Source organism: Manacus candei, unplaced genomic scaffold, assembly GCF_025592945.1.
Source record: "Manacus candei isolate 608988 ecotype Guabito, Panama unplaced genomic scaffold, ASM2559294v1 h1tg000065l, whole genome shotgun sequence".
NCBI classification, from domain to species: Eukaryota; Metazoa; Chordata; class Aves; order Passeriformes; family Pipridae; genus Manacus; species Manacus candei.
The window spans coordinates 11,487,129-11,514,568 of NW_026138113.1; the positions used below are offsets into that span (position 1 = coordinate 11,487,129).

At 45.4% G+C, this 27,440-nt stretch overlaps 2 protein-coding genes across 5 annotated transcripts in view; one reads left to right on the forward strand and one right to left on the reverse strand.

Moving 5' to 3' along the window:
- CEBPG (CCAAT enhancer binding protein gamma) lies at positions 1 to 6,495 on the forward strand. Of its 2 annotated transcripts, none has more exons than XM_051805996.1 (2): positions 1 to 104; positions 4,461 to 6,495. In XM_051805996.1, the coding sequence occupies exon 2, from the start codon at positions 4,571 to 4,573 to the stop codon at positions 5,021 to 5,023; it is 453 nt and encodes a 150-aa protein (XP_051661956.1). In that variant the 5' UTR covers positions 1 to 104; positions 4,461 to 4,570; the 3' UTR covers positions 5,024 to 6,495. The 2 variants fall into 2 exon arrangements, with proteins under 2 accessions (XP_051661956.1, XP_051661957.1); XM_051805997.1 differs by lacking the exon at positions 1 to 104 and adding an exon at positions 472 to 715.
- Positions 6,496 to 9,977: 3,482 nt separating this feature from the next.
- Positions 9,978 to 27,440, reverse strand: part of PEPD (peptidase D) — a 139,914-nt gene continuing 122,451 nt past the window's right edge. For all 3 annotated transcript variants that reach the window (XM_051805987.1, XM_051805988.1, XM_051805989.1), the window contains exons 14-15: positions 18,463 to 18,654; positions 9,978 to 10,639 (exon numbers count right to left, since the gene is read on the reverse strand). In XM_051805987.1, the coding sequence (XP_051661947.1) occupies positions 10,490 to 10,639; positions 18,463 to 18,654 (342 nt within the window). In that variant the 3' untranslated portion in view covers positions 9,978 to 10,489. The remainder of the gene's footprint in view (positions 10,640 to 18,462; positions 18,655 to 27,440) is intronic.

A 27,440-nucleotide genomic window follows, 5' to 3' on the forward strand; every position in this document is an offset into this window, starting at 1 on the left:
CCCTGCGGGGCGGGGCGGGGCGGGGCGCGCGCGGTGTCGCAATCGCCGCTCGCGCACGGACCGAGCGCGGCCCGGCCCGGCCCCTCCCGCCGCTCGCGGCCCAGGTAAGAGCGGGGGGGACGCGGGGCCGCCCCCGGGCCCCTCACACCCCCCTCACACCCCTCACGGCCCGCGCGCCGCCGGGCCCGCTCCGCACCGCGCCTCGCGAGCCGCCCGCCGGCCCCGCTCCCCTCCCCGCCCGGCCCGGCCCGGCCCGGCCCGTCCCTCCCCCGGTGAAGTCACGGCTTGGCAGCCCCGCCGGGCAGCCCCGCGCGGGCGGGGGAGGAGCAGCGGCGGGGCGGCGGCAGCGCCGCCGGGGAGGGCCGGGCCGGGCCGGGCGGGGGGTCCCGGGTCCGATCCGGGGGCGGCGGGGCCGGGCGGGGGCGCGCCCGGGGGGCCGGGGGGGTGCGGGGTTTGGGGTCTTGGCGGATGTTTGGGGTTCCCCGCGGAACCCGGCGGGTTTTTTACAGCCCCGGCCGCGAGTTTCCAAACAGACCCTCGACGTCCGGTAGGAACGGCAGGCGCGGCTCGGTGACAGCGCCGGGCACGGCCCCCCGGGAGGTGTAAACACCGACAGTGTGCGGAACTTTCTGATTCAAGGAATTGGTTCGTCGTTAGAGATCGCTGTGTCGTTTTAATTCGAATGACAGAGTCTTTCAATCGCTCCTCGGCGGGGGTGGGTTGTGATTCTGGTCACATTGAAATACACGTTTCAGGTGTTCCGAGCACGGTCTGTTAAGGATTTTGGGAGTGCATTTTTCTTGGAACATGTCTATTAAAAATGCAGATTCTGAGATAAATGCAGGATGTTGTCAACTATAGCAAGAGATGGTGGGTCTGGGCTACCCAGACTCAAAAAAGTTGTTGCCCAGCCCTCAGTACACGAGGGTGAGCATCATCTCCAGCAAACATGCCTGGGAGAGTGAACCACACAGGAGTGGGCCCTCCCACTGCTCAGCAAATGTGTGCCTGGAGCTTTGTGCCCCTGTCCTCTGTACAGGGTCAGTGGAATTTAGAGTCAGCTCCCACTAGGATATTTCTGCTGAAGAGAAGGGAGGGTACCTATTGCTGTTCAGGTTGGGACCGATTTTGCATTAGACAAGACAGCTCTAAGTGAATCCGTGCAATAAAGTCATCCTGACTAATGATCAGAATCAGCCCAGTCCCATTGCAGAAAAGGAGCAGAGAGAAGCACTTTAGTATTTCTTGCTGCCAAGTGAAAAAACCCAAACTGATTTAATTAACAGAACACTTCTTTTGGTTTTTTTTTTTGGCCAAAACAAACATTTGGAAGTTTCATTTATTTTTTGTGTGTGTGAAAGCAAAGATAATAAAGGCCTTCATTTGCTGGGGAGTCTGTGGTCCCAGAGGAGCTCTGTCAGACAGTAAGAAACATCTTTCTGTCTGAGGAGACACCTCTGAGTTACCAGAGGTTATGAGTTATTATGCTGTAGTGGGTGGCCAGCTAGTGTCCTGGGTGGCCAGTTGGTGGCCCAAGGAGAGAACCAGGCAGTTCTAACTGGCCACTGGAAACACTACCATGTGCTGGGTGGAACCAGCCTAGGGCTGTTGCTGAGCTGGAGCTAATGAACAGCTTTATGGGAACAAGATGCTTGGAAACTGGGCTGGCTCTCCAAGGAGCTGCCTCCTGCTGTGCTGGGGCTGTCACCCACTCACCTCCTCCTGCTGTGCTGGGCTGTCACCCACTCACCTCCTGCTATACTGGGGCTGTCACCCACTCACAGGACACCAACCTGTGTGGGGAGGAGTGGAGCAGCTGCCTTTGTGTCACACGGGGTCCAAGAAATTAGAGACCTACCTGCCTCCCCACCTTCTTGGCCTCTCCCAATTACCACGTCCTTTACCTCACCCTTCTTGAGAGTCCCCTCTGTACATCTCATACCTGCTGCCTTTAAATCTCACAGTGTTTGCTGAAGGATGCCCCATAGCACCTGTCACTGTCCAGGGTGTCATCCTGACAACTGGCAATAGGCATCCAGCCTCCAAATAATTAGGGGGAAAAACTAGTTTCAAGCCTCAACTATTAGCACTGCTGTGAATCTGTGCTGCAGTACAGTTAGTGCTACCTGCTTTCATTGGAGCAGGACAGGAATCCAGGTGTCATCCCTCCCAGGTGATCATGCCAGAAAATAGCACATCTCACTCAAGAAATAGTTATTTAATACAAAACAGATCAGTTGCAGTGGGAAAGAATTGAGGGAGATCTGTTCTAGCAGGGTTAGAATGCTTGCTTGAGAGGTGTGACACTGATTTATCTTGTGTGCCTGTATCCATGTACTGCCCAGCTAAAACACTCCATTAAAATTTGGTTTAATGGAACAAATAATTTGTCCATTGAATCATAGGGAAATTTGATAGAGATCATCAGGGGATGTTAAAGCAATATTAAATAGTTTCAATAGCATACAGAGAAGTAGCACATGGAACCTGGTGATGTGAAGAAACTTGTTACATGTCAGGTGGGGTGCCCCTGGGGGCAAGAGTCACCCCTTCCTCCGTAGTATCTCATGAAACACAAAAAGCAGATCATGAAAATGGTGTGGGTTACTTAACTGGACTGTCCAGGTGAACTTAGCAAGCACTGTAATGTGTTGAAACAGAGGGGACAACAGGGCATTCTGTCTGACTTTGAAAAGGTGCCAAAAATCTAGTCAGAGGGAACCTAAGAGAGCTGCATACTGTTTGTGGGCTGCAGAAATTCAGTATTTTAAAATAAAGTGCAGACAGGAGGAGGATACACTTACAGCTTGACTAAAAACGTCTGTGCAATTACACGTGCACAGCTGCTACAACTGGCCCTGCCAGTCTGGTGTCTGTGCACAGTAACATCTTGTTAGCTGTGCATTCAGTTCAACTGCTGAACCAAAGTGCTTATTCAGTCAGAGTCTGAGACTGAAATGGGGTTTGTAGAAGTTGCTTAAAGAGTTGAAATCGGGACAATACTAAATTCAAAGGTATTGGGTGATATGTATCTACATTCAGCTGTACAGATGTCAGAAAGAGTTGATGGCTTCTTTCTGCCCTGCAATAGGAAAATGAAAAGATTTCTTGACAGGAGGGGCGTGGGTGTACTCATAACATCTTCACTTAACAAGTGAGAAGACTTCTGGGTGACAGAGAATGTTAATTTTGAGTAACATTTAAGCCAATCTTACAGGGCTTTTCCATGAATGTTACTGAACCACATTCTGGAGCTGCATCTCATTCTGGCTCCTTCATCATGGAAGAAAATACACAGTTAAAGTACACAGTCGAATTTTAACCTGTTTGTTTGACTGGTCACCGAATACTTTTCACTGGAGCCATAGGCAGGTGTGTCAGGAGCTTAGGACCATCCTGTCACCCTTCCCTCTTCTCTCCCAGTCCTTGAAGAAGTCATCCTGCGAGATGGGAAGAGAAGGGGACAGGCTGCTAGCCTTGCCAGGGCCATGTCCCTGCAGCAGCTCTGGTGGAGTCCTCCTTGTGCCACCAGTAGGGCCGGGAGCAGGCTGACACAGCAGGGGAAGGACGTGAGTCAGGTGAGAGGATGTCTTGCTCATCCAGCCAGTTTGTCTGCTGGAGAGTGGACAATGACCAGTGCACAGGCTACAGCAGGAAACCATATTTGGTGGACGAGTCAGCTATGGCTGCTGTCTTTTCATGGGTGGCAACTGTGCCCTGTCTGTGTGGTGATTCTCACATCGCCATCACCCGGTGTTCCTGTCCCACCTTCTCGATACACAGTTACAGGCTCACCTTTGCTTGGGGTTGAATGTCACCCAGAGCCAGGCTTTGCAACGCACTACCTTTTTCCATAGATTTATTTTTCCACTCAATACTAGTAGACCTTAAACAGTCATCGGTTTGAACATCATCTTCAAAAGCAAGTGCTGTAAGACAGTTCAGGAAAGGTGGACAGGCCGAGCACCCTCGCTCCAGAGACCAAGGAGGACTTTGGGTGGGGATACGTCCAGAGGAACGGTCCGAAGAGGACAAGGATCAAGTACCCCTGTTGGTCAAGAGTCAGGCTGTTAATAGGTTTAAGCCACAGAAGGAAAACTCCAGTCTGAAAACTAAGAAAATTATATAACTGGAGGAAAAGTTAGACAGTGGAACATGTTGCCAAGACAGAGGTTGTGAAACGAGATATTTGAGGCTAGGCTAGACACCCATCCATCAGGGATGGCTTTGGAATAACAGAGAACAATTCAAACAGCTTGACTAGATGACCCAGTAATAGTCTCTTCCAATCCAAATACGTTTGAGAGGCTTCAGAAATGTAGTTGGCAGCTTGTCCACTTCCAGCACTGTTGTGATGTGTCACTGCCAGATACACATCACTGGCTTTAGCATGAGGTACCGATGGTACAAGATAGTAGCTGAAGCCAGCACCTTTAATAGCATTTGTTTTTCCATACTAGGTTCATCTTGCCTTTAATCCATGTGAAGATCTGTTGGAAATACCTTCAAGAAACACGAGAGTTTTCAGTCTCCTAATAAATCCTGTTGTGTCCAAGAACAGCCTGTCCAAATGAGCAAGACATCCCAACAGAACACCACTACAGATGCGAACGGCGTAAGTGTGATTCACACCCCAGCACACACCAGTGGTTTGCAGCAGGTTCCCCAGCTGGTGCCAGTTAGTCCTGGTGGTGGAGGCAAAGCTGTGCCTCCCAGCAAACAGGGAAAGAAAAATTCCTTTGTGGATAGAAACAGTGATGAGTATCGTCAGCGCAGAGAGCGAAACAACATGGCAGTGAAAAAGAGCCGGTTAAAAAGCAAGCAGAAAGCACAAGACACACTGCAGAGGGTCAACCAGCTCAAAGAAGAAAATGAACGTTTAGAGGCAAAAATTAAGCTCCTGACCAAGGAGCTGAGTGTACTGAAAGACTTGTTCCTCGAGCACGCACACAATTTTGCAGACAATGTGCAACCTGTTGGCACTGAAACCACCACAACAAACCCAGAGAGCAGTGGACAGTAGACACGGCAGCCTTGGGAAACGAACTCCTGAGGTGCAGCAACCGAGCAAAAACTGTTCCTTTAACCATTGTTTTGTGGAGATTTTTCTTCTTTTAGATTTAACACTGAAGATTTGTAACAATTAAACCAGAAACTGGTTAGGGTATTTGCTTTAAATATTTTTCTCCTCAAGGATTTACGCAGGTCTGAATTCGTAGCCAACAAGGGGCGTCGTATTAAGGAGACAACATTTTCACAGAAATGTTTGCTTACCATCTTAAGAGTTTGCATAATGGGAGGAATCTAGCAGGATGGCTCACTGTAGTACCAGAAACTCATCATTGGATAAAATGTCCTTTAAAATACCTGTTAGAGTATTTAAGCACTTAGTTTTCTCCATGACATACTGCAAAGTGCAAAGACCGTGGAGGGTGTTTGCTTTCTCATGTGGTGGACTACTTTAAATCTGTAGAGCAAGTCCTATAAGGCACCATGTGGGTCCTTCCTGCCCAGTTAGTGGGGAGGGTGCAGTAGTAGTGAGCTGGGATGCTTACTGATGTTTTCTAGAGAGATAACAATATACTATGATGATATGTACAGGCAGTTGGCTTCCAAACGCTCCTGAGTCCGAAGCATCACATGCAAGAGGCAAAGCAGCACACTGACAAAGCCTTTTAGTTAAGCTTGGGTTCACATTGTTCACATAGTGACTGGGGCCTTAGGAGAACAAGAGTTTGTTTTCAGAAAATGTCAAAATGCTACCAAAAAACTGCACCCTGCAAAATTTCATTCTTGCTGGGGTGGAGGTTTCGGGGAGAACAAAATGTGCAGCCTGGCCAAGCAGCATCTGTTCAGCCAGAATGTATGGATCACTGCTTAATCTTACAGAAATTCACCGTGATTTAAACCTAAATGGCCCCAGTATGACTGATTCAGTGGAATTTCTACAGCCATCATACAGTTGTGTGAAGGAATATCTTCAGTCTTGTTTTATTTTCATAAAGGTTTTTCTATAGCAACTTTTTTATTGCTACTGCTAAGTCTTTGCTATGATCCATAATGCAGTGGTATGTGCTATACTGAGGATTTAAACAAAGTAAAGCAGGAACTTTGATGTAACTTTAATTTATTTTCATTTCTAAATATTTCATTGATGGTATGGTTGTTTTACATTTAACCTGTGTGTCTCGTGAGTAGATTACCACACTGTCTTAATTTCCCTCTTGCACTACCTTTTTCCATAGATTATTTTGTAGGATGCTTGTTTGCTTTGTACTTAGGAAAAAACTTGGATGTTATCTCTATGAAGATGCCGTTAGGAAATGAAACCTTGAAAAGTTCTTTTTGAATTTAAACTTTTAATACATGTGGAAAACTTAAGGATTGGTTTGGATTATGATAGTCTTTTTACAAAGATATGTTTTTTTCATTCTAGCTGCAGCTTAAGTTGGTAGGGTTGAAGTACCAGAAGCTAATAAAAACCTTTTGCTTCTAGTGCTGGCCTCATTTTTCCTTTTCCTTTTCTATTTCCCTCAAGTGCAGAGTTGCTCACCTCACACAGAAAATCAGTGCAACAGTCTCTGTTCCTGTCTTGCACTCAGGTTCCTGCTCCATGGAAACAATCAGAAACTCATTACAGTTTTGTCTGAATGTCTGATTTAACAAAAAAGAAAAAAAAGAAGAAATTTAAGACTGAAAATGTGCTGCAATTAAAAGGGAGGGGGAGGGACAGAACATCAAAAACTACAAGGAAGATGATGATCTGAAAGCATCTGCTTTGTTAACTGTGCACCTCCTCTGGTAGAAAGGCCAGAGCTGGTCTCCCCGGCTGTCTGCTCTGTGAATTGGGACTGTGTGGCCCTGTTGTCCTGAAGCTGGCTTGCCAGGCCAGTGTGGGGTCCTCCCCTAACAGTCAGAACTCCACATCTCTCAGATTTGGTTCAGATTTTGGTGAAGAGGATTTCTTAGATCTCTTTTGAGTGGGAGTAATATTCTTTCTGGACAGGGACTTCTCCACCTGTTACTCCTGAGAGCTCTGATTCCACTTCCTTCTTGTTTAAAACCAAACCACAGAGTTATGAAAAGTCATTTGTTTGCAAAGTGACATTTCTGGCTCAGTAGCCTCTGCTCTAGCTTTGTTTGCTGATGTCATGGTTTAAACCCAGCTGGAAATTAAGCCCCACACTCCCCTCCCCAGGTGAGAGACAAAAGGCTCTCCCAGGTTGGATAACAATTTACTGGAAACAGCAATGAGATAAGAAAAGGAGCAGTACCAGCAACACCAGCCAGGACAGCAGTGTAAAACAGAGGTGGTACCAGCCAGAGGCTCACGGTGTCCAACCCAACACCAGTTTATTTCTCTGAGCCAAAACAGCTCCGAGGAGCAAACGCACTTTGCCCCAAGGTGCAGTGACAGCAAAGGGCCTCAGTCTCACCCCTCTGCTGCAAGGCACAGAACACCCACACCCAGGGGACTTGCACAGTTCTCTCTTCCTAAAGAAATAAATACATCTACATAAGAAAATTTCAGCGTGGACCTATAAAAGTTAAGGTTTTCCTCTTGACACATTGTTTTTAACTACAGTCTGTGACAGAATACAGTGCCTGTCACTAAAAGAACAGGTGTTACAGCACCAAGAAACCTTATTCCCATTTTCTCACTGTGCCACCATGGGAAGGGGTCTGCTCTAGCCCCCACGAGCAGTGGGAGCTCTACCCCTTTAACTACACCCTGTAGCTGCAGCAGTGTAACTCGTGGCAGGTAAGTCCAGATGTGCCCAACCCCACCGAGCTGAAGCAATCAGCTGAACCAATTTACATGTATCAGTTCAGAAGTGCTGAGACCTTTATAACAAACTTGCTCAGCATAACACCCTTTCTGTTATTTTGGTGCCACTCTACTCAAGTCTGGTTTGCACCAAGGGAGAAGGCATCTGGGAAAACATGATAGTGACAGCATAAAATATCATAACACTGCAAAAAAAATGTTGCCATAACTGGTATTTTCACCCCACTAATACATTTCAAATGTTATTAAATATCACTTTGCCTTTTTTGGTAACGGTTTATTCCCCCCCCCCCCTTTTAATTTAGAAAAAAAACGTCTAATTCACTTTTTGCTGAAGTGGATAAAAATTACCATAATTACAGAAAGACTTCTGGAAGGAAGGATGAAATTTATATCCACCAAGTTCGTGGGCCTGATTATGAAGGAAAATGGGAGAGGGTGCACCATCCCAGAGCGAAACTCATGCCCATCTGTGGCAGGCAGAACTCAGGAGCTGGTTACTGAGGCAGTGCTGCCCCCGGCCCGGGGCTGGGGCTGTGTGCTGGAACATGTGGAGGCAGAACCGGTTGTGGCTCCTGCAGCTCCCCGGGTTGTTCGACCTGTTCTGCAGCAGCAGAGCCCGCGTTGGCCAAGATTAATCACAGGCAGGGAAAGGCCTGTTAACTAGACTGGGGTTATGGCTCAGTTGAAACAATTCCAAAGCTCCCTTTTTTTGAAAATCTGTGAAGTGTTACTATAAAATAGTAACTGCTCTTGAAGCCAAGCAGGAGCAGGTTTCGGAATGCCCAAAGCAGTGAGCCATCCCTGGGTGTGTTCAGAGCATGGCTGTGGAGGGAAGAAGGCCGAGCCCCTGAGCACTGTCTTGCACTGAAGAAAACTGAGTTTTAGGGCAATGCCAGAGCAATGCCAGTGCAGTCTCTGTGGTCTCGTACCTGCAAGGCTACCAAAGCAAAGCCTGATGTCCTCTGTGCAGGTGCTACATTTCAATTCAAGAGTTTCTGCACTTACCTCCTACAAATCAATGCCAAGAAACCTCTAAAAAAAATGTAAATAGGCTTATTTGTTAGCTGAGTGACACTAAACATAAGGGGTGAAGTCCTCTGGCTTATTTCACAATATGTTTCTTTGGTCTCCAACACACAGTTTCCTATTCAGCAATGGGTCACCAAGGTGTTACAAATAAAGAGCAGGTTCTTGTCACACAGATCAACCCAATTAGCAAAAAGAGCTCTCTATAGAACAACACATTTGACAATTTTAAAGCAAATTATTTCAGACCTAAATTCAGTCTGGGGTGGGGGGAGCCACAAAGGCAGCAACACAGTAGTTTCTGACACCATCCAAGCTTTGTGCACCCCATGTGAGACAGGCACTTGCAGGCACCCAGAAGCTCAGGGTTGGCCCCATCACCCACGTGCCAGCTCCCTGGAGTGAGCAACAGAACTGAGATGTCTCACCCAGATGCTGAGATGATCAAGGGAGCTGATCCCTTCAGTGGGAAAATCCTCGTCGGGCAAGCAGTAACACCCAGAAAGGCCCTGACACTGCTGTGGCTTCAGTTCCCTCCTGACATGACAGAGGGATGTTCTGAAGTGGCTTTGCAGTCAAACTGTGCCTTGAAGACTGAGCAGGAGTTTCTCAAAAAGTAAGATTAGTTTTATGTAGTTACAGCAACTACATTTTATGATGCAAGAAATGTATTTGTTCTCCTGCAGGTTGATGAGTACCTACAATAAAGAAAGGCTTCTCTGCGTAATTTAAAGTAATTTAAATCTTGCATGAATGGAAAATAATTTTGATCACTATTAATATGTTTGTAATGTATCCAAATAAAATTTATATTATTTAATTCTGAACCAGCTAACACTGAACGGTTAAAAATAACTCTATCATGCTGCACAGCATATGCTGCTGAATGACCCTGAGCCCTGCAGCAAAGATATTCCCTTCTTGCAATTTCTAAGGGTCATGAACACCACAGCAATCTATGTTTTCAAGAAACAAATGAATGGACAAATCTAATAAGCATAGGGCTGTGTGTGAAGGATCAGTACACCCACTACCCAGAGCAGAAAACTCTGGCTAGTGAAGGGTCAAAGTTTGCAGAGCACAAATTGGTAGTAGGGTCAGATAAAGAAGCAGGAACTGGAGCAGAAGAGCATAATCATCACAAAGTTGTCAACATAAATGATGCCAAAGTGAATTTTAATAAAAGTTTGATTCTGTTTACTCCATGGATACTGAAATAAGATCTGTAAGAAAAACAGTGCCATTATGTCCACTGAGAACAACTGATTTTTTCTTCTGTTTTTCACAGTGCTTGTGATGAAATTTAAAGAAGTGTTACAATTGCTGACAGCTTTCAGATAATCCATTTGGTATTTCAGAGTCCCAATCATCAAAATTCAGATTTAATTGGAAGAAACGTCTGAGCTGAGATCTGACAGAAGTATAAGTCCCAATGCAGTAGGGTTATTTAGGTGGCACTTGGTCATGTAAACTGCTGATTGCAAGCAGCAGCAGTGGAGTTACCTGGTATCAAGTGCTGAAGCCTTCTACCTTTGTTTTTAGTGAACGAATTATTCCAGGTAATTGCCTGCCTGCCTCTCTTGCTGTTAAGAATTCACTTTATTTTGTATGCTGCAGCATTGAATCAGAATGATGACTGATTATTTGAGGCAGCAAGTGTCATCCTGGAGCTTACTGCTTTTGGCTGGAGAGGCAGTCAAACGACTTGGCACTGCCTTGCCCTTCTGCCATGAAAGCCTCTATCTCCTCCACAGTGCGTGGGACACACGTGAGCAGCTCCACTCCCGTGGCTGTCACCGCGATGTCGTCCTCGATCCGGACCTGCCACAGAGAACACACGGTTACCGGGGCACTCCAGCTGGGAGGAGGGCACAGCAGGCAACAGGAGCACAAGGGGTGCCCAGGCTGAGCAATGCACTGCAGGCACTGCCACTGCCTGGCACCACCAGCACCGTGGCACAGAGCTCTGCAGGCTCCAGCCCCGGGCCCTGCCACCCTCCTGGGGCCACCCGGGCTCGGTGGTGACCCCTCAGGTGTCCCAGGTGGTGCCTCTGCTGCGTTGGGCACAGCAGGGACAGGCTGAGAGAGATGCTGCAACGTGGGGCCAATAAATCTCAACCCCCTGACATCAGGAGCAGTAAAAGGAACATTCTCCCCTGCATTTGCCTCCAGCCTTGCTAAGGACAGATGCCCACAGTGCCTGTTCTCAAAGCTGTCCTGTTCTGCACTGCAGGGAGCTTCTCTTTGCACTTAAACATTTCTCTAAACACAATAAACTTTCAAAGGAGGAACTGCAACATGAAATAGCTTGTAGCTGATATTCCAAACATTGAATTTTGAGCCAATGAGAAAGTCCTAAGCAGGTCAGACATTCCTTTTAAAATACAACTACTGCATTTCAAATCATGGAAGGAAAAAGCAGATCTTCTCTGTTTCCCAGCTCTGGTTCTTGTTCTGAAAAGCGTGCTCCATTTCTGTTTGACTCTAATCTCTTCTTACCAGTAAATGTGCCTACACAGTCATTCCCGTTATCTTATCAGAAAAATGTTGCTAAGTCTCTAAGCTGCAATAAAAGCAATTTTAGTAAGGTGTAAATCCAAGAGAACACAAACCCTGGGTACTCCCACCTTACAGTTGCTTTAATTGTTTCTGACCTCTTGACATTTTCAACTAAAAATAAAGCTGGTTAACATTTGTACTTCTGGATTGCAAAATAATCCATTTGTTCAAACAAAGTGAGTCATCCAGTCCTTATTAAACTGTTTAATGATGTCTTTGCCAGATTATTTCTTTTCCTTGGTATCAAGTTAAGTGTATTATAAAGCAGAATTAAATAAACGAACTCCATTGAGTTCACACATTTGCTTTGGACAGCTGTAAATTTGAAAGCTGTGGGGCTTTGTGGGCTCAGTGTGCCTGAAAGGCTGGTGCCTTGCTGCAGGGGAGGAAACCAGCAGAGGGGAGGCCAGACAAGGCCAGAGCTGACTCTGCCTACACAGAGAGCCTTTTCCTGAGCACCACCAGCTTCACAAACCTTCCCCTGCTTTAGCTGAAATTTCCCAGTGTGTCTGCTACAGAGACATATCAGTCACAATTCATCTGCTTAACCGGTAAAATTAGCAAAAAAAAGTGAAAAAAAACAGTTTGTGCTTTTCAGTTCAACATTTCATGGCTTCACTGACACCTTGGCATTCTTTGGACTAACTTGAAAGCAGAGCAGATGAAAGCCTGATGATGATGGGGAAGAACAAGTGGGACAAGGTCTTTCTCCATGCTGTACTTTATCTAGGCCACAAGAGAAAAATCAGGATGGACAAGGAGCTGGAAAATAGAGTGATGAATGACACCAGGGAAAGGAAGGCACAGTGAGGATTGACAAATAATGGACAATTATTCCACTGGGGCTGGAATGATGGGGAGAGATAGGCTGGCTAAGGAGTCCAGGAAGGGAGATCCTGGTGGAGATGAGAAGTGAGATATCCTAAATGAGGAGAGCACACGGGGGGCTGGAGCTGCCAAAGGTGGGGAACTGAGAGTGACCAAATGGGGGAGGGTGAGTGCCACACACAGGGACTCACTGCACAGGAGAAACATTGTCAGGAGACCATGTAACCCATCCACAGCTGCAAACTGCTGTCAAAAGGAGAGTCAGCACTGTCACACCAGCCTGCTCACCATCAGCAACTCCAGATGGTCTTTGGGATGTAGATGGAGGCACACAGAGCCCCTGGTCCCATGGGGCCTTACCCATCACACCAGCTCTTTCTCCAGGATCTAACCCTTCCTCTACTGGATGAATCTCACCTGAAATGGGTGCTTGCCACAACAGAGAAAACAGACTTCCCACTCTTAGTGCACAGTTTTTCCTTTGCCTAAAAGCAGCATGAATGCAGAGGAACATAGGCTGTCGAGAAGGAAGTGGTTTAGTTTTCTCTTTTCCCTCACACCCTCCCATGCTTCACCCTGAGCTTAAACTCAGCAGGAACAAGAAGTGGCTTCAGAGGACCTGCAAAACCTTCCCTACAGGAGAGTCCATCATTTGGTCTTGCCTTCTGTCCAAATGGGCAAAAGATGCTGGATCTGCCTGGCAAGGCTCGCCGGCCTGGGACTGCCTTTCCCAGTGGGGACAGTGGTTATGAAACTTGCTCTCAGAGCTGTCCCTTTCTGCAGGCTCTTTGTTCATCAGTGCTGCTTGTTTCAGGGCTATAGAGTGGTTTGGAATCAGGCACAGCTTAAAGGAAAGCAAACTGAAGTGTGATGTTTGCTGCACCTCCAGCTTTCAGGGTGCCCTGCAAACACCCCAGTGGAGGCTTTGCTGTTTTGGTGTTAAATAGTACACTTCAAAAAAAGCACTCCTGCAAAGCTGCAGTGGCCAGGAACGCTAGGACTGTCCCTAAAATGCCTTTTTTTTATCAAGGGTAGTGGCATGATCTGTCTAGATAGACCCAATTGCACAACCAGCAACAGGCCATCATGTGGCTCGACTCAATGGTCCCAACTGTGTCCCAAAGCAGGGCTGTGTGGGCACAGCCAAGGACAGCACAGGAGTTAAATGGCTGCTGTTAGCTCTGAACACAGCCTCGCACTTTGTCCTGACTTACTAATACAGTCATGCTCCCCAGAGCCTCCTGGGTTACCTTCCAAGGGAAGGGGGGTTGTAGCACTTATTAATTTCTTTTGGATGACGATATATATAAAAGGCTTTTGAGAATCAAGAAACAATTTTGGCCAATTAAATAGTCCAGATTAGCATGATGACAGATCCCAGATGTCAAAAAAGGCAACTGGTGAAATGTCTCCTTTTTTTTAAAATCTATTGAGCATTTGTTTGGTTATGGGTGTAGAAAGCAGCAACACTACCACTGCAAGAGCTTAGGATGGGACACTGGCCTGGGAAGCGATGCCAGGACGTGGCCACACATGGCACCACACAGAGGGAACTAACACACGTGCTCCATGTGTCTGTTCCTACAGCGGGTGTCCTACAGAGCCATGTGAATGTAGCCAGGGCACTTTGACTCGCCCATCGACTTGACAATAATTTTTAACAGAGCAAACTTAACAGAGTTTGACTTCTGTACCTCAGAGGGACGGGCTGGGAAACAGAGCTGCCCTCACATCAAGCCCAGGGACGGGCAGTCACACACGTGGGGACCCCAAGATGTTTTCTATAGAGGCCAACAGGCTCCGTGCTGCACAATGACTCTTTCTCACCCCATGCTGCTCGTCTTCCTGCCACAAGCAAATCTTATTCACAAGCAAGTCCTCACATCAGGAGAACTTTTATTTTTAGATGCCCACATAGGAACATTTTATAGGAGTGGGTCAATGTTAGTAGGGCGAGGCCACATATTTTATTAGATTGACTGATACAGCTGGGAAAAAAAAAGCTTCAGGTGCCCATCCCTTCATCCCGGCTCAAAAAGTTGATTGCTTGTCAACTACAGGTTAGAAAGAACTGCTCTTACTTTAAATTAATTATATTAATTAGACAACTTCAGAGAAAAAGGTTAAAGAAGGTTTGTAAGCAACTAGTTGCAGTTTTTGGGTTGCCATATATCTACATTGTGACAACTGCTTTCCTAGGAAAACTTTAGAAGAAATGCTGTGTAGCATTATTACTGCTACATAATATGTAATGTTAAAAAGCAGATGAGCATAATGTTCTGGCCTAGTGAACTATTTCATTTCACTTCACAATACATATTCACCATAAACCCAGAAACTTAACCTTCTGAAAAAACTTAACCCAGAGTTTAACCTTCTGAAAAATAAAAATCAGGACAGAGACAACTACATGGCTCCCTGAACTAAAGGTAGAAGCCGCTAAATATCCTGCTTTTTATCTGGTTTAACATTTGTTCTGAGTAAGGGAAGTACTATTGTTTTGAAAAATATTGTAATATTAGCCGATCTTCAAGTTCCTGGGCTTTGTAAATCTGTTTAATTTTTAAATGAGAAAAATCTGCAACAAAGAAACTAATATATTTATCTGTCTTTCAGCATTTTCCCTAAGTTGCATAGAGTTTTCACATATTAAGTCTAGTGCTAGTTCTACAGATCCTAGGGAAAAATAAAGCCTGAACAGAGACTGAATGTGTAAGGCCAAAAAAAGGCTGAATGGTTTTACTGTGTCTTTGAGAAAACATCATATGAACTGCATGAATTAGTAATCAGCTTATGAAGAATGGAAATGTCAAACCCTAAAGGGCAGCATTTGCAGTCGGCATTTCCCCTTCCCCGAGGATGCAGCTGCTTTTCCCGAGCAGGACAATCTGGTTTTGCACATCCCTGTGTCTGCACATCCCTGGCTTTGCACATCCCTGTGTCTGCACATCCCTGGGTTTGCACATCCCCGTGTCTGCACATCCCTGGCTTTGCACATCCCTGTGTCTGCACATCCCTGGGTTTGCACATCCCTGGCTTTGCACATCCCTGTGTCTGCACATCCCTGGCTTTGCACATCCCTGGCTTTGCACATCCCTGTGTTTGCACATCCCTGGCTTTGCACATCCCTGGCTTTGCACATCCCTGTGTTTGCACATCCCTGTGTTTGCACATCCCGGTGTCTGCACATCCCTGGCTTTGCACATCCCTGTGTTTGCACATCCCTGTGTTTGCACATCCCTGTGTTTGCACATCCCTGTGTCTGCACATCCCTGCTCACTGGGGAGGGTGCAGGCAGGGCCCAGGCAGACAGAGGTGTCCTGGGACAGGCCCTTCCCCACAGGATGTGTCACCTCAGCAAACTGGGCCTCAGATTTGCAGATGGAGAACTGGAGTACATGTGACTGAAACGTCCCAAAACTGGCTATTTGTGAAGGACTGAACTCAAATAAAGAGTTTGGGGCCTCACGCAGGGCACCATCCCCAGCACAACTGCTCGCCTGCCTCCAGAGGGATCTGTATTTGACCCAGAGCAGCTTGTTTGGTAAAAGCCCAGATCACTGAGGTCCCTGAGCAGCAGTGACAGCCACAAAGGCTGTGTCTGTGCTCGAGGGATGAGCAGGGGGGACCTGTCCCATGTGTGCAGAGCTGGAGCAGTGCAGAGCAGCAGAGGGAACCTCGCCCTCTCGCTCCTCCCTGCTCCTGCAGCTTTTATAATCTCTTCATGGCTGACACCAAGCAGCACGAATTACAATAAATGGCTACAGGCTTGTCCTTTTTGGCACGGCACAAGAGCTTTGCTTCTCAGTGCAGAGACTTGTCACACTCAAGAAAATTATCCAAAGCCCAAAAAAGACATGAATTCGAGGTGAATTCATTAAAATCCGCAAATGCCCTGTGTGGACAGTCTTACTCAGAATTACAGTGGTGTTACTTTGGTGAATGTAAGTTCATTTTTGAAGTGAATTAAACTAAACCAAATTAAGAACATTTTAATTAGTGCTGAGCTCTGCAGAGGGAAATGGACTACTTATTTCCTTCTGTAGAATGTATTTTTTTAAAACTTGAAGGAAGATTGGACTGGTTGTAGTGAGCTCTTTAGCTAGAACTGACACCAATACTAACCCCTGTACTATTAATATTTGTCATTTTTACTGCTTCACAAAATCTCTTTTAATCCCATAGAAAGCAAGCTTTCTGGCATGTTTTTGAGAGAGATATTCATTCCCTCTGGATAACTTAGAATGGAACAGCATGTAGATAACTAAGCATGCTACACAGCACAAATTGCATCTTCTATTTATGCAGAATCAAGTCAGAATTGTAAAGATGGACAAATTTATTTCGATTGTACTATAATTCAGCTTTTTTGTAGAATTCAGAAATATTCAGATGTATTACAGTCTCAGATTTTATTTTCATTCTTCTCCTGGACAAAATCAAGGGACAACATCTGGCTCAGGGAACGTGTGTATTATTATTTTTTTCTCTCTAAGTAAAATGTATTGTTCACAGGGGGATTGGAGATTTAGATTTTTGCTCAATCGTTTTTGGGCAGCTCCCCCTTTCAGCAAAGTCCGTTGGCTAGCACTCCTTACAAGTCATCATTACAGGAAGCTAAGCAAAAAACAGGGGAGAAAGTTAGACTTTGCTTGAAATCTCTGGAACAAAAGTGCCTGATCCAGCAGTTTATCACCAAAGTAGAGACCCTGTGCTGTTACTCCTGTTCAGTGCAACCACAGGCAGCAGGTGAGGCACAGGCACACCTCAAGCTGCAGAGCTGCAGTGGGCATTCCCAGCAGGTCGAGGAAAAACATGGGCTTTGCTGAGCAGTTCCACAGAAAACTCACCAGAAATCAATTCAACTGCCAAAAAATCCCCACAGAGTGTTTACAAGGAAAGCAAAGACAGTTAAACCTGTTTGCATTGCAGTGTCAACCTACACAAGCACAGGACAGTGTTCCTTTCAAACACACTTGGGCGTGCGGTGCCATACAGAATGTGCTCACAGCCAGGAAATGCAGAGTCAGCTGCCTCTCCTTCACCAGCATCTCAGCTGGCTGGCTGGAAAGTCGTGGTAAAGAAACAACAGAGAGACAGATAACGTCCCAGAGCTCAGCAGTGAGGGAAGCATCAGCAAGGGTGAGGTGCCTCTCGCGGGGGCTGCCCAGGCTGGCTCACACCGCTGGGGAGGGCACACACACAGCTCTGCTCTCAGGGCTGGTGGCTCAAAGGCAGCTCAGACCAAAGTGCTGCAGCAATTACCCTCTCATGGCTGGGGTGCAGTGATAAATTAGTCAATGGCAGCAGCAGACAATTCCTAATGAGTGACTTTTCATACCAGAAAATCACCACTGCTGCCAGTGATTGTTAGCTGTGTTGAGACTTAGCAAAAGAGCCACGAGGAGGACAGGCCATGGCAGCTGCCTGCTCTATCTCCTCTGTGCAGGAACACAGAAGCCCAGAGAACAATGTGGCACCATTCAAAGGCTTGCCCTGCTGAAATAAAAACCCACTGGAAGCCACTGCGACTTCTGAGCGCTCTGTGAGGGTGGTGGCTTTGAATGGGAAATGTGCCCTGGAGAGCAAGGACAAACAAGGCCTCTCTACTTGCCCAGCAGCTGGGAGTGGTCACCCAGATCACCTCCATCTCCTGAGCTGGCCGATCCTTCTGTGCACACGCTGCTGCCTGAGCTGTCACCCCGAGCACGGATGCTTGGGAAGACCATCAGCCGTTCTTTTGAAAAATGGAGAAGGCTTTACAGGCACAAGTTTCATGCCTTTCTGACAATAATCCAGTCAGAGCACTTATTGCTGATTTTATCTACTGCCTCCCCAGCTTGAACAGCATCAGGCTCTTCTGCCTCGGAAGGAAGCACCGGACTGTTGCCATCAAGGAAGCCAACTCTGACTACAGATCTCAGTCTCATATTTCATAAAATACACATTTCACACATCAGACAAAACACCCACCTGGCAAGTCACTGTATGGTGCTGACAGAGAGTATTTCAGTCAGTGGGACAATATGGATCTGTTGTTAATCAAACGTCACTAGTACAAAATCCCATTTAAAAATTAGTCTAAAAAAACCCAGTTTGTCTGCAGAGTCAAATGGTCCAACTGACTCAAGGTGCTGCTTCGGGAACAGCCCTGTGTGCAAGACATTACAGCTTCCAAAAGACTTCTCCTCGAGGACATGGTGAGGGCAGACAAGGAGAAAGCCAATGGATGAAACCGCCCGGTTGGGGTTACTCACCCCGCCGAAGCCCCGGAAGCGCCGCAGGACGTCGCTGTTGATGAAGCAGGACTGGGCAGGGTCACGCAGGGCCTGGTCCAGGAGGTGGTCAATGAAGTAGATGCCCGGCTCGATGGTGAGCACCATGCCCTGCTCCAGGCTCCGCGCCGTGCGCAGGCTCCGCAGCCCCGGCTGGTCGATGCGCTCCACGCCCTGCAGAGAGACAGGGGGCTGACACTCTGCCAAGTGTGGAGCCCTCCCGTGCTGACCACTCCACAGGACACAAAATACAAGAAATAATCACAAAGGACTGACACTGAGCTCTGCAATTACCTCCCTCCCATTAGTCCTCATTTAGCTTTCACACAGAGCTTTCAACTCAACACCCAAACTGCTTTTTGCACCACAGAAATCCTGGTTTTTGACATGGTACTGTTACTCTCTACCTTGGGAGAAATAATGCACTACGAAGAAAAAATAATTACTTGCACTACTCCTTTCTCTACCCTCCCTTGCAGAGTATGGTATTTTAAGTGACATGCAGATCTTGAAATGCCCCTGCCACGTCATGGCTGAAATAGCTGAACTATGCAGCAGAGAAGAATTTCTCCAAGGATATGCAAATACTTATTCTCACCAAATGTTATTAAAATTACACATTTATGATCTTGATTCAGGAGCAATGAGTCTACACATGACCTCATAAAAGCAGCCCATTTAAAGCTAAACTTTTGTCAGATTCAGACTTTCAGGCAACATGGTGCTGATTGGTATTATTAAAAGCTAAGTCAAAACAAGCCCTGACTAGCAAAACATTCTCTTCTTCCCAAAAGCTGGTAAAGTAAAATGATATATGAGGACGTGCTTAGTCAAGGAATTAGAAACACTGCAAAGACTAGTTAAGGATATTAATTTTCTTCCCTCAAATGTGCCAGGTATTGCAACATCAGAATAAATATATCTCAGTCCCATTAGCTTTTTGAAAATTCTTTGCAACTGTAGCAAAATTTCACCAACAAAATATCATGATGACCCGTAAACAGCTCACGGCCCACCAGCTTGCAAACAGGCACACACACTGCTCATGAAACCCTTCCTGCTCTGGCCAGTGAGTCAGAGGGACCACGGCGTTTTTTATCTGGTCTCCATGTGGACTTCCCACGTCTTGCTTCTGGCCCAAGCCACTTAATTTTCCTTGTGGGCAGAAGGGGCGACTGCTGTCAGCATCCCCAGGAGCATGACTGGTATCACGAGGATGGAACATCCCCTTTCTCCCAGACAAAGTGCCCTGCCCAGCGCTACCCTCGGTGCCGGGGCCACGCCAGCGCAGACAGAGGGAGGCCAGAGCATACCCTGCAGATTACCCATGCTTTCATCTCACTGAACCATTCCCTCTTCAGAGTGCATACAGCCCTGCAGCACTGTTTGCTCTTCAGTTACACTTTCAGTTCAGAGAAAGCCCATTTTACAGAAATACTGCTTGCAACAGCCTGTCAGCAGTGTTGGCTTTATTCTTGCTGGTCACCCAAGGAATGCTGGGGTGCTTTTCTTCCCTTTGCAGAGCTTATTCTGTTCCAATGCACAGCATCTTACAGCAGCCAAGACTTTCAGAGCTAACCAGCCTGGACATTTGGAGACAGGTTTGCCCATTTTCACCATGTATTCAATATGTTTTATGTCATATGTTTGATTTGGACTTCGCAGAGCACTACTTTACACTAAAATAAGAAAATATGATTTTGTTTTACTGAGCCTAGGAAACCAGAATATTCTGATATTAAGCAAGGCATTTTGCATTTATATGCTTATCAAAACCCACAGAAAATCAATATATTTCTAAACTTGAAACAATAACTGCACTGAAATGGAGCCATTTTTCTCTCTGCTGCTGCCCCGTGGGGTTTGGCATTTCACACATTCATTGTAATGCGTAAAGGAAATGAGGGCATCCAATCTGGTGGATTAATCTCTCCATGAGCTGTAAACAATTAGATTAGTGTCTGGACCTTTTGGTGTCTTGCCAACTATCTATCGGCTGCTTTACAACAAACAACCCATATTTGGCTTTTAAGTCCACTTCTCCTCAATTCTACTTGTAAATGCCTTTTCCGAGGCAGTCAATCCAAGACAGATGCTAGAAAGATGAATGCATAGCGAGGAAAACAATGGCAAACATCCTCTGAAGGCAGCCCTGGCACAGCCTCCACATTTTTTTGTCTTTTTTTAAAAGAAATGATGCTTAACACCAGGTGTGACAACCAAGCCTCAGTGCCCACTTCAGCCATTAAAGCACCAGACAGGCATTTTGTCCAGACTGCTCCCGGTCTGATCCTGCTGGTAGTACACCCTCCAAGAAGCCAACAGCACATCTACAACTCAGGAGCAAGCCCCAGACTCACATTTGGAAATGTCCCTCAGCACTGCAGGCTGTAGCAACACAGGGAGGGTCCCCAAGGCACCTGAACACTGCTGCTCACCCAAGAGTAAAATTTTAACTTCTCTGGAAGGAATTCATGAACTCTTTTTGATATTCCTCCCATCCTATCTCAGCTCTGGGTGGTGTTGGCTCTTGGTTTCATCTCCAGGTCTTTGGATTTTGCGTGTACTGAAGCAGCTACATCTCTGCCACGAGAGCATCTCTAGTGGGCCTTCAGAGAAAGGGTAATACTGTTCAGCTTCTCAAAGCTGAAGAGCAAGCAGGGCCCTGGTGGGTGGGCTTGTGGCAAGGAAGACCTACAGTCCCTTTTAACAGGGCCTAGCAAGGTGTTCACCAAGAGACGTGGGAAAGGGATGAAGACAGACACAGGTGCTGGCTGTGGCTTGTTTGTGGCCATTCACACTCTGAGCAGAGGACAGCCCCAGTCCATTTGCTGCGAGGTTGAAGGACACAACCAGCTGACACAGGGAACAAGCAGAGCAGGGAAGTGACCAAGCTGGGGAGATGACAAAATCCCTTCTTTTGAGAACAGCGCTGGACTAAAGCACACATCAGACTATGGCTTCAGCATCCCACGTGGCATCTGATCTCTGGGCACTCATGACCATCCCAGTAGTCACCATGCCCAATCAGGTCCAGGGGCTGACAGTTCTCAGCTCTCAGTCTGCTTCAATTTATGAAAAGTAGGACAAATTGAGGATTTTTTTTTTAATGACTGAAATACCACGACCCCCAAACAGAAGCTGACAAGTCTGAAACAAGACCTGCTATTTTCCATCAAGTCAAACTCTACAGGGAGCAAAGCTGGGGAAACCTCTCACTGCCATCCATCAGTATGACTCTTCTGCCACTGATGAATTTTCTTCTTTGTGAGGAGGAAACCTGCCCACATTTTGCAGCTAAACAGCACAAGCTTTGTTGTCAACAATCACCACGATGTTGTTTTGTAGCCAGATGAAATAAAAAGTAAAAATGTGGGTGCTGGAGCAGCAGCTGTGTGGGTCTCTGTTTCTGTTTCCATTATATCCTAGAGGTTGGGCCACAGAGCAGGACTCTGCTGCACAACAGGAAAGCATAAACTGATTATTTGCCCCCCAAAAAATGTAGAGAATAGTCTAGAAAATATTAATGCCTAGGCATCTAAAAAGAGACTCCCAGTTATATTCTGGGAAAATTACTTTTTGAATAAATTTATTCTCCTGGATATTGCAACAACAGACTGTATCTGAAATTGTTTTCTAAGATGGATTTTATTTGGAGGTACTGCTCACATTTTAAAACTGAGACACTCCTCCCCCAGTGAGCACAGATGTATGACACTGTCATTTGTGACTGTACTCCTGCCAAGAACATTGGATTCCAATTAATGGTTCATCTAAGGTAACAAAAAACAGCATGTCTAGGCAATAAGGAGTGTCAAGGGAACAAGAGAATTATTATGTAAACTGATTTCATTACTATGTAAGCAAAATAAAAGTTCAAATTAAGTGTAGAGTAATATAAAATATAGATCTATTTTCGGAATAAGCAGGGAATTAGGAAGTATCCGCCTATCCCCCAGAAAAATGGCCATGGAAGACTAGAATCTGCAATATTCCCAGAATATCTCAGTGTAAGGCTGAATTACTCCTTACACTGAGTATAAGGATGAACTGCTCCTAAGCAACCTAGTGGTTAATGGAGGTATATATTGCTCATCACGCACAGGGCCATGACACCACCTAGAGATGCACAGGCACAGGGATGCCAGGGCACCTTCCCCCCCAAAACCACCACCCAGCAGTATCCTCCAGCCAGGCAGTGGCACCACAGCCACAGCAGACAACACCAGAGCTACTCATGGCTGCAAATACTGACCCGCAGTAAAAGACTCAGGTAGAGACACAAACCAGTTTCTGGTACTTTTTTCCAGCTAAATCATCACAGAACTTTTTGAGCCTGACAAACAGACTGTGCCAGCTGGAATACATCCAGTATACAACAAAGTCCTAACCACTTTACCAAGCTAAGTGCAATCAGGTATTTAAATTAATCAGGATACTAAGATTACACTTGGATAATATGAAATGAACACCGAAGTGAAATCTCAGCTCCTCCACTCCTCCCTACTCTCCCAGTGCACATCCCCAACTTCTAATTAGCTCATTTGCTGCAAAAGGAACGGAGCTGTGTGCAGCTAATAAAATAAAAGTCCCAAATTCCATTTCACTTGTCTCCTGGTCCCTTCTCTCTAAGCCCTTGTTTCACGTGCTGAGTGTTACTAATGAAGATTAGTTTATTCAATCTATCCCACTTCTCCCCAGCAGCCTGAGCTGCCTGTAGTCACCTGAAGGAACTGCTGTCACTCCTGCCTTTGAAATCAGCAGCAGGTTCCAGAATATGCCCCAAGCACCACATATCACTTGTGGCATTTGCAAGTCAAAGCTTCCACTTCTGCAGGAGAATCTAATTAATAGCTGGAGCTTTTGGGACACATCTCAAAGTTAATAGTGGGGGAATAGAGGGCACACAGTGTTTAACTGGCTATTTTACTTGAAATGTTTTCTTCTTTTCCTTGGTATATTATCAGGTTGCCTAATTATTTTCCTATTTTTGCAGGGAATGAGGAAAAGTCACCTGCCACTAGTTCGAGGCACTGCTGCCTGATGATTCAGAAGGAGTTGAATTTCAATCCATCATTGAGGCTCTGAGCATAACTTCCCATGTAATTTTTGCTTACTGATCCTCAGATGTCACCAAGCTCCAGTGCTATCACAATGGAAATAATAAATATTTTTTTTCTCCTTTTCTTAAGACCTAAGTGTGAGGAAAACAAAGCATAGCAAATAGTAAAAATCAAGTTGACAACTACAACATAAACCTGGAAGATGAGGAGAATATTTAGAGAATTCATAAGAAATGAGATAAAGAATTGCAAAAACTACAAACAACACTATTTTAGAACTAGACCAATGACAAGCACCATTTAAAATCTAATGGACAGGTTTTCTTGTGGCACACAGAAAGCACACAGAGATGACTGTCTTAAATGAAAGGGCTTTTTCTTTTGTGATAAATACCAATATTAGCAAAAAGTGCATAGCAAAAAACCTCAAGTATACCAATGATACCTTACTTTTACATGTAATTGAAAGCAGAACTCTACTGTCTTGTTTCTTCTCTCCTACTGCACCTAGAATGAATTGTTCAGAAACACACAAGCTCCATTATTGGCTGCAAAATTTTCAGAAATACTTGGACAAAATACATTCAGATAAAAACTCTGCTAGCACACAAAGTCTTTTGCAACAAACCTCATGAAGTCAAAGAAACATAAGCAAGTATCTCCATCAGAAAAAAATTAATCAGAACTAATGAAACACAAACCAAGCAACTAAAAACCCCAAGTGCAATGACTCTTTCTCAGCAGAGCAGGGAAGCTCTGGTTTGATGGAGCGTGTCTGCACCTTGGCACTGCACTGACAGCACCTGAGCCTTCCCTCCTCTTCTGCCTCTGCTCAGGCTCTAAGTTTGCATAAGCACCCAAACTCCAGCACTGCCTTCACAGGGAAAAGCTGCTGGGAACTGACCACGACTTTTCTGAACACAAGTAAGATGCCACAGCAGGGTAAGAACATCTGTCTAACTCTGGGAGGGGTTTAAACCTCACAGAAGACTCCCAGCTTGTGGGAAACCCTCCTGGCTGGTGTTTGACCCAGCAGGTAACAATAATCACCGTGGATTTCAGTGGTGCCCTGCATGGAAATGCTGTAGAACTGAGAGTTTTCCCCCACCTGTTTCCCTCCTGCACGCTGCCTGCTCCGTGGCCCCACACCACCCTCTGCTATGCAGGAATTCAAAGAATCAAAACCAAAGTGATTCAAGGGGACCCCGTGAAGCAGAAGCAGTAGGTTTTTTTTCTCCTAATCTTTTCTCAAGGTGTACAACTGCTTGCAAGAACAAAACCTAAAGTTAAAATCAGCGAAAGGCCCTTTTACTCTTTGCTCATCTAAGTGCCTCCCATACAGGCTGCTTCATGTTTGCAGGTCCTGGGTACACAAAGCTAGAGCAAGGCTTTGCAAGGTTATGGCCAAGTGAAGCAATTTGCATCACTGGGGCCCTACATAACAGCTTTAGGCTTCTTGGTAAATTCACCTCATCCTCTGCTTCTTAAAGGAAAAAACATTAATGCATCATTTGCAATGCTAACCACAAAAAAATGAAATCTTCTGCTTCAGCATAAAGTAGGATACATAAGGAAAATAATTTTTGCCAGAACAAGAAAGGGAACAAGATTATTCCTGTGTTCTCTAGTAGGTTTGGTGACCTAAATCCCCAGACAGTCATCTGGGACCTGGGAGTAAGCTTTCTGTTGAAGCCAGACACAGCTTGTGCACCCCTCTGAGTAGCAGGCACGTTCCCACAGCATGCACAGAGATGGAAGCATGTGGATAACTCCAAAAAAAACCTCTAACCCTAATTTGTTGATGCAGAAGAGCAAAGAAAGGATCGCCTTTCCATGAAAATGGAATTAAAAATTTAAACTAAGGTGAATTTTATAATTTAAAAAAAAAACCCAAAACAAAATGAAACTCTTAATTCATAAGATGCTAAAATCACAGCAGTTATTAACCTAACTTAAATTAACTGGCTTATTATTATAAAAAGTCATCAAATGTACTTAGCATTCTTTAGAGCCTTACAGTCAATTAATATAACATGAAATTGAATCAACTCAAGCACCTAGAGACACAGAACCCAGATTTAAATGAAAACCAGCCCCATCTACCCCAGGGTCTGAAAATTTGGGATCACCTACCACAGTTCCTCCATTGCAACGGGCACAAATCCTCATTTATATCCCATATCGAATTTACCCAGAAACAACAGAAAGAATGTGAGGAAACCATCTCCATGATTGAATTTTAGAGCTGAAGCTCGGCCCAGTGGGGTTTTCACCCTTTGAAGCTCTGCCTGACTGAGGGCCAGATTTTCTGAAGTGATTAGTACCACTGGGGCTGGGTTTTCAGAGCTGCTGGAGCTGCAGTCAGGCCCTGAGCAGAGGCAGATGGATTTTCAAAGGAGCGCTCGACGCTCCCTCTCCCTGCGAGGAATTCCACGGCACACGTGGGAGATGTGACTCCCTAAGGAGCCCTTGGCTGCTGAGCACTTCTGAAAACCAGGACCTTTACTTACATCTTTCAATGGGGAAACACTGGCAGTTATACTATTTTGAACATCTTGTCCTAAAATAAGAGTTACCAAAACACATTTATTTCTGGCCAAAACCGATTATTCTTTATCGCAGCAAAAACGAAACAAAACAAACAAAAAAAAAGGAAGTAAAATGTTATATTTTCTAATATCCTAGAGTATGCTCTCTTGCAGAAAATCTGCAAGCATTTTACGGTGTTTGTCAAAGAGGAAGAAAGTGCTTGTTCAATGCTGCATGTCAAAGAAGCTTACTGGAAAAGATGAAAACTTATTATTGCCAATTTTGAAAAAAGAAATCTTTGGCTACCAATGAATAACTAATCTAAGCTAACAATGTCTGGAAATAGTTTTTTTGGAACACACAAAACTTTGTGACGGATAAAAATTAGGAAATTAACGTTTATTGTATTATTTCAAATGTAACTGTTTACACTTGAGGAAAAAATAATGGAATAATATCCACTTGGAAAGTTTTTATTTTTAAAAAATCCTTTGTAATACTCCCAGAAATTTCCTCGGCCAAAAGCAAAGAAGTTGCTTTTTAACCAGCTAGAAAAAAAGAGCATGATACTACAGGCATGGGCTCAGTGTACAATAAACACCAAAATGGCTTTATGAAATTCCTTGTGAAGACCTCACTAGCTGGTAGACATTTAAAATGCATCACAAACCACTCCATAGTGTACTAGATGTCTTCAAAATGTGTTTTCTCACGAGACAAGGAGGCCTGGACAACAAACCTTCTCCCTTTCAGCACAGACACGCCTCACACCCGCACGGAAGGTGCCCAGTTGCTCACGTTTGGATTTATTGTCCCCTGAGCCCCACGGTCCCCCCGTGCCCCACATGAGGCCCTCAGGCCCAGAGGAGCCCAGTGAAGCTCAGCCCATCACCAGGCTTCTGGTGGGTGTTTTCCACCCCCAGGTGCCCCAACGCTCACCTCAGACAAACAGCCCAACAGAAAGTGCCTCATGCTTTGGGTCAGACACAAGTGACGGGTCTAACAGAGGTGAAATTAATGCTGCAGAACCCAGAATTCATAATTTTTCAAACTAAAGGTGATGCCACACACCCATCTCTGTGCACATTTATATGCAAATACAGAATAGAAAATTAGCTATTTACTCGTGGGCTTTTATATGTGCTTCCTCCATATTCAAGAAATTTGCTATTTAGGATTAAATTTTGAAAGCAAATTAGCCATGCAAAAATTCTTAATGTAAGGAATAATTTTAATATTTGCAGGTATAAAATTCTACACAGAGCTTGGGCATTTTTACATACAGTAAGTACGAAACTGGAGAGCCTAATTCATTTGACAATCCAATTCCTATATGCATTTTTATCTGCAACAGGTTGCTCTTTCAAA

Excerpts from the sequence above, each read along its gene's own strand:
- CEBPG (XM_051805996.1), top strand. The coding sequence starts at position 4,571 with ATGAGCAAGACATCCCAACAGAACACCACTACAGATGCGAACGGCGTA.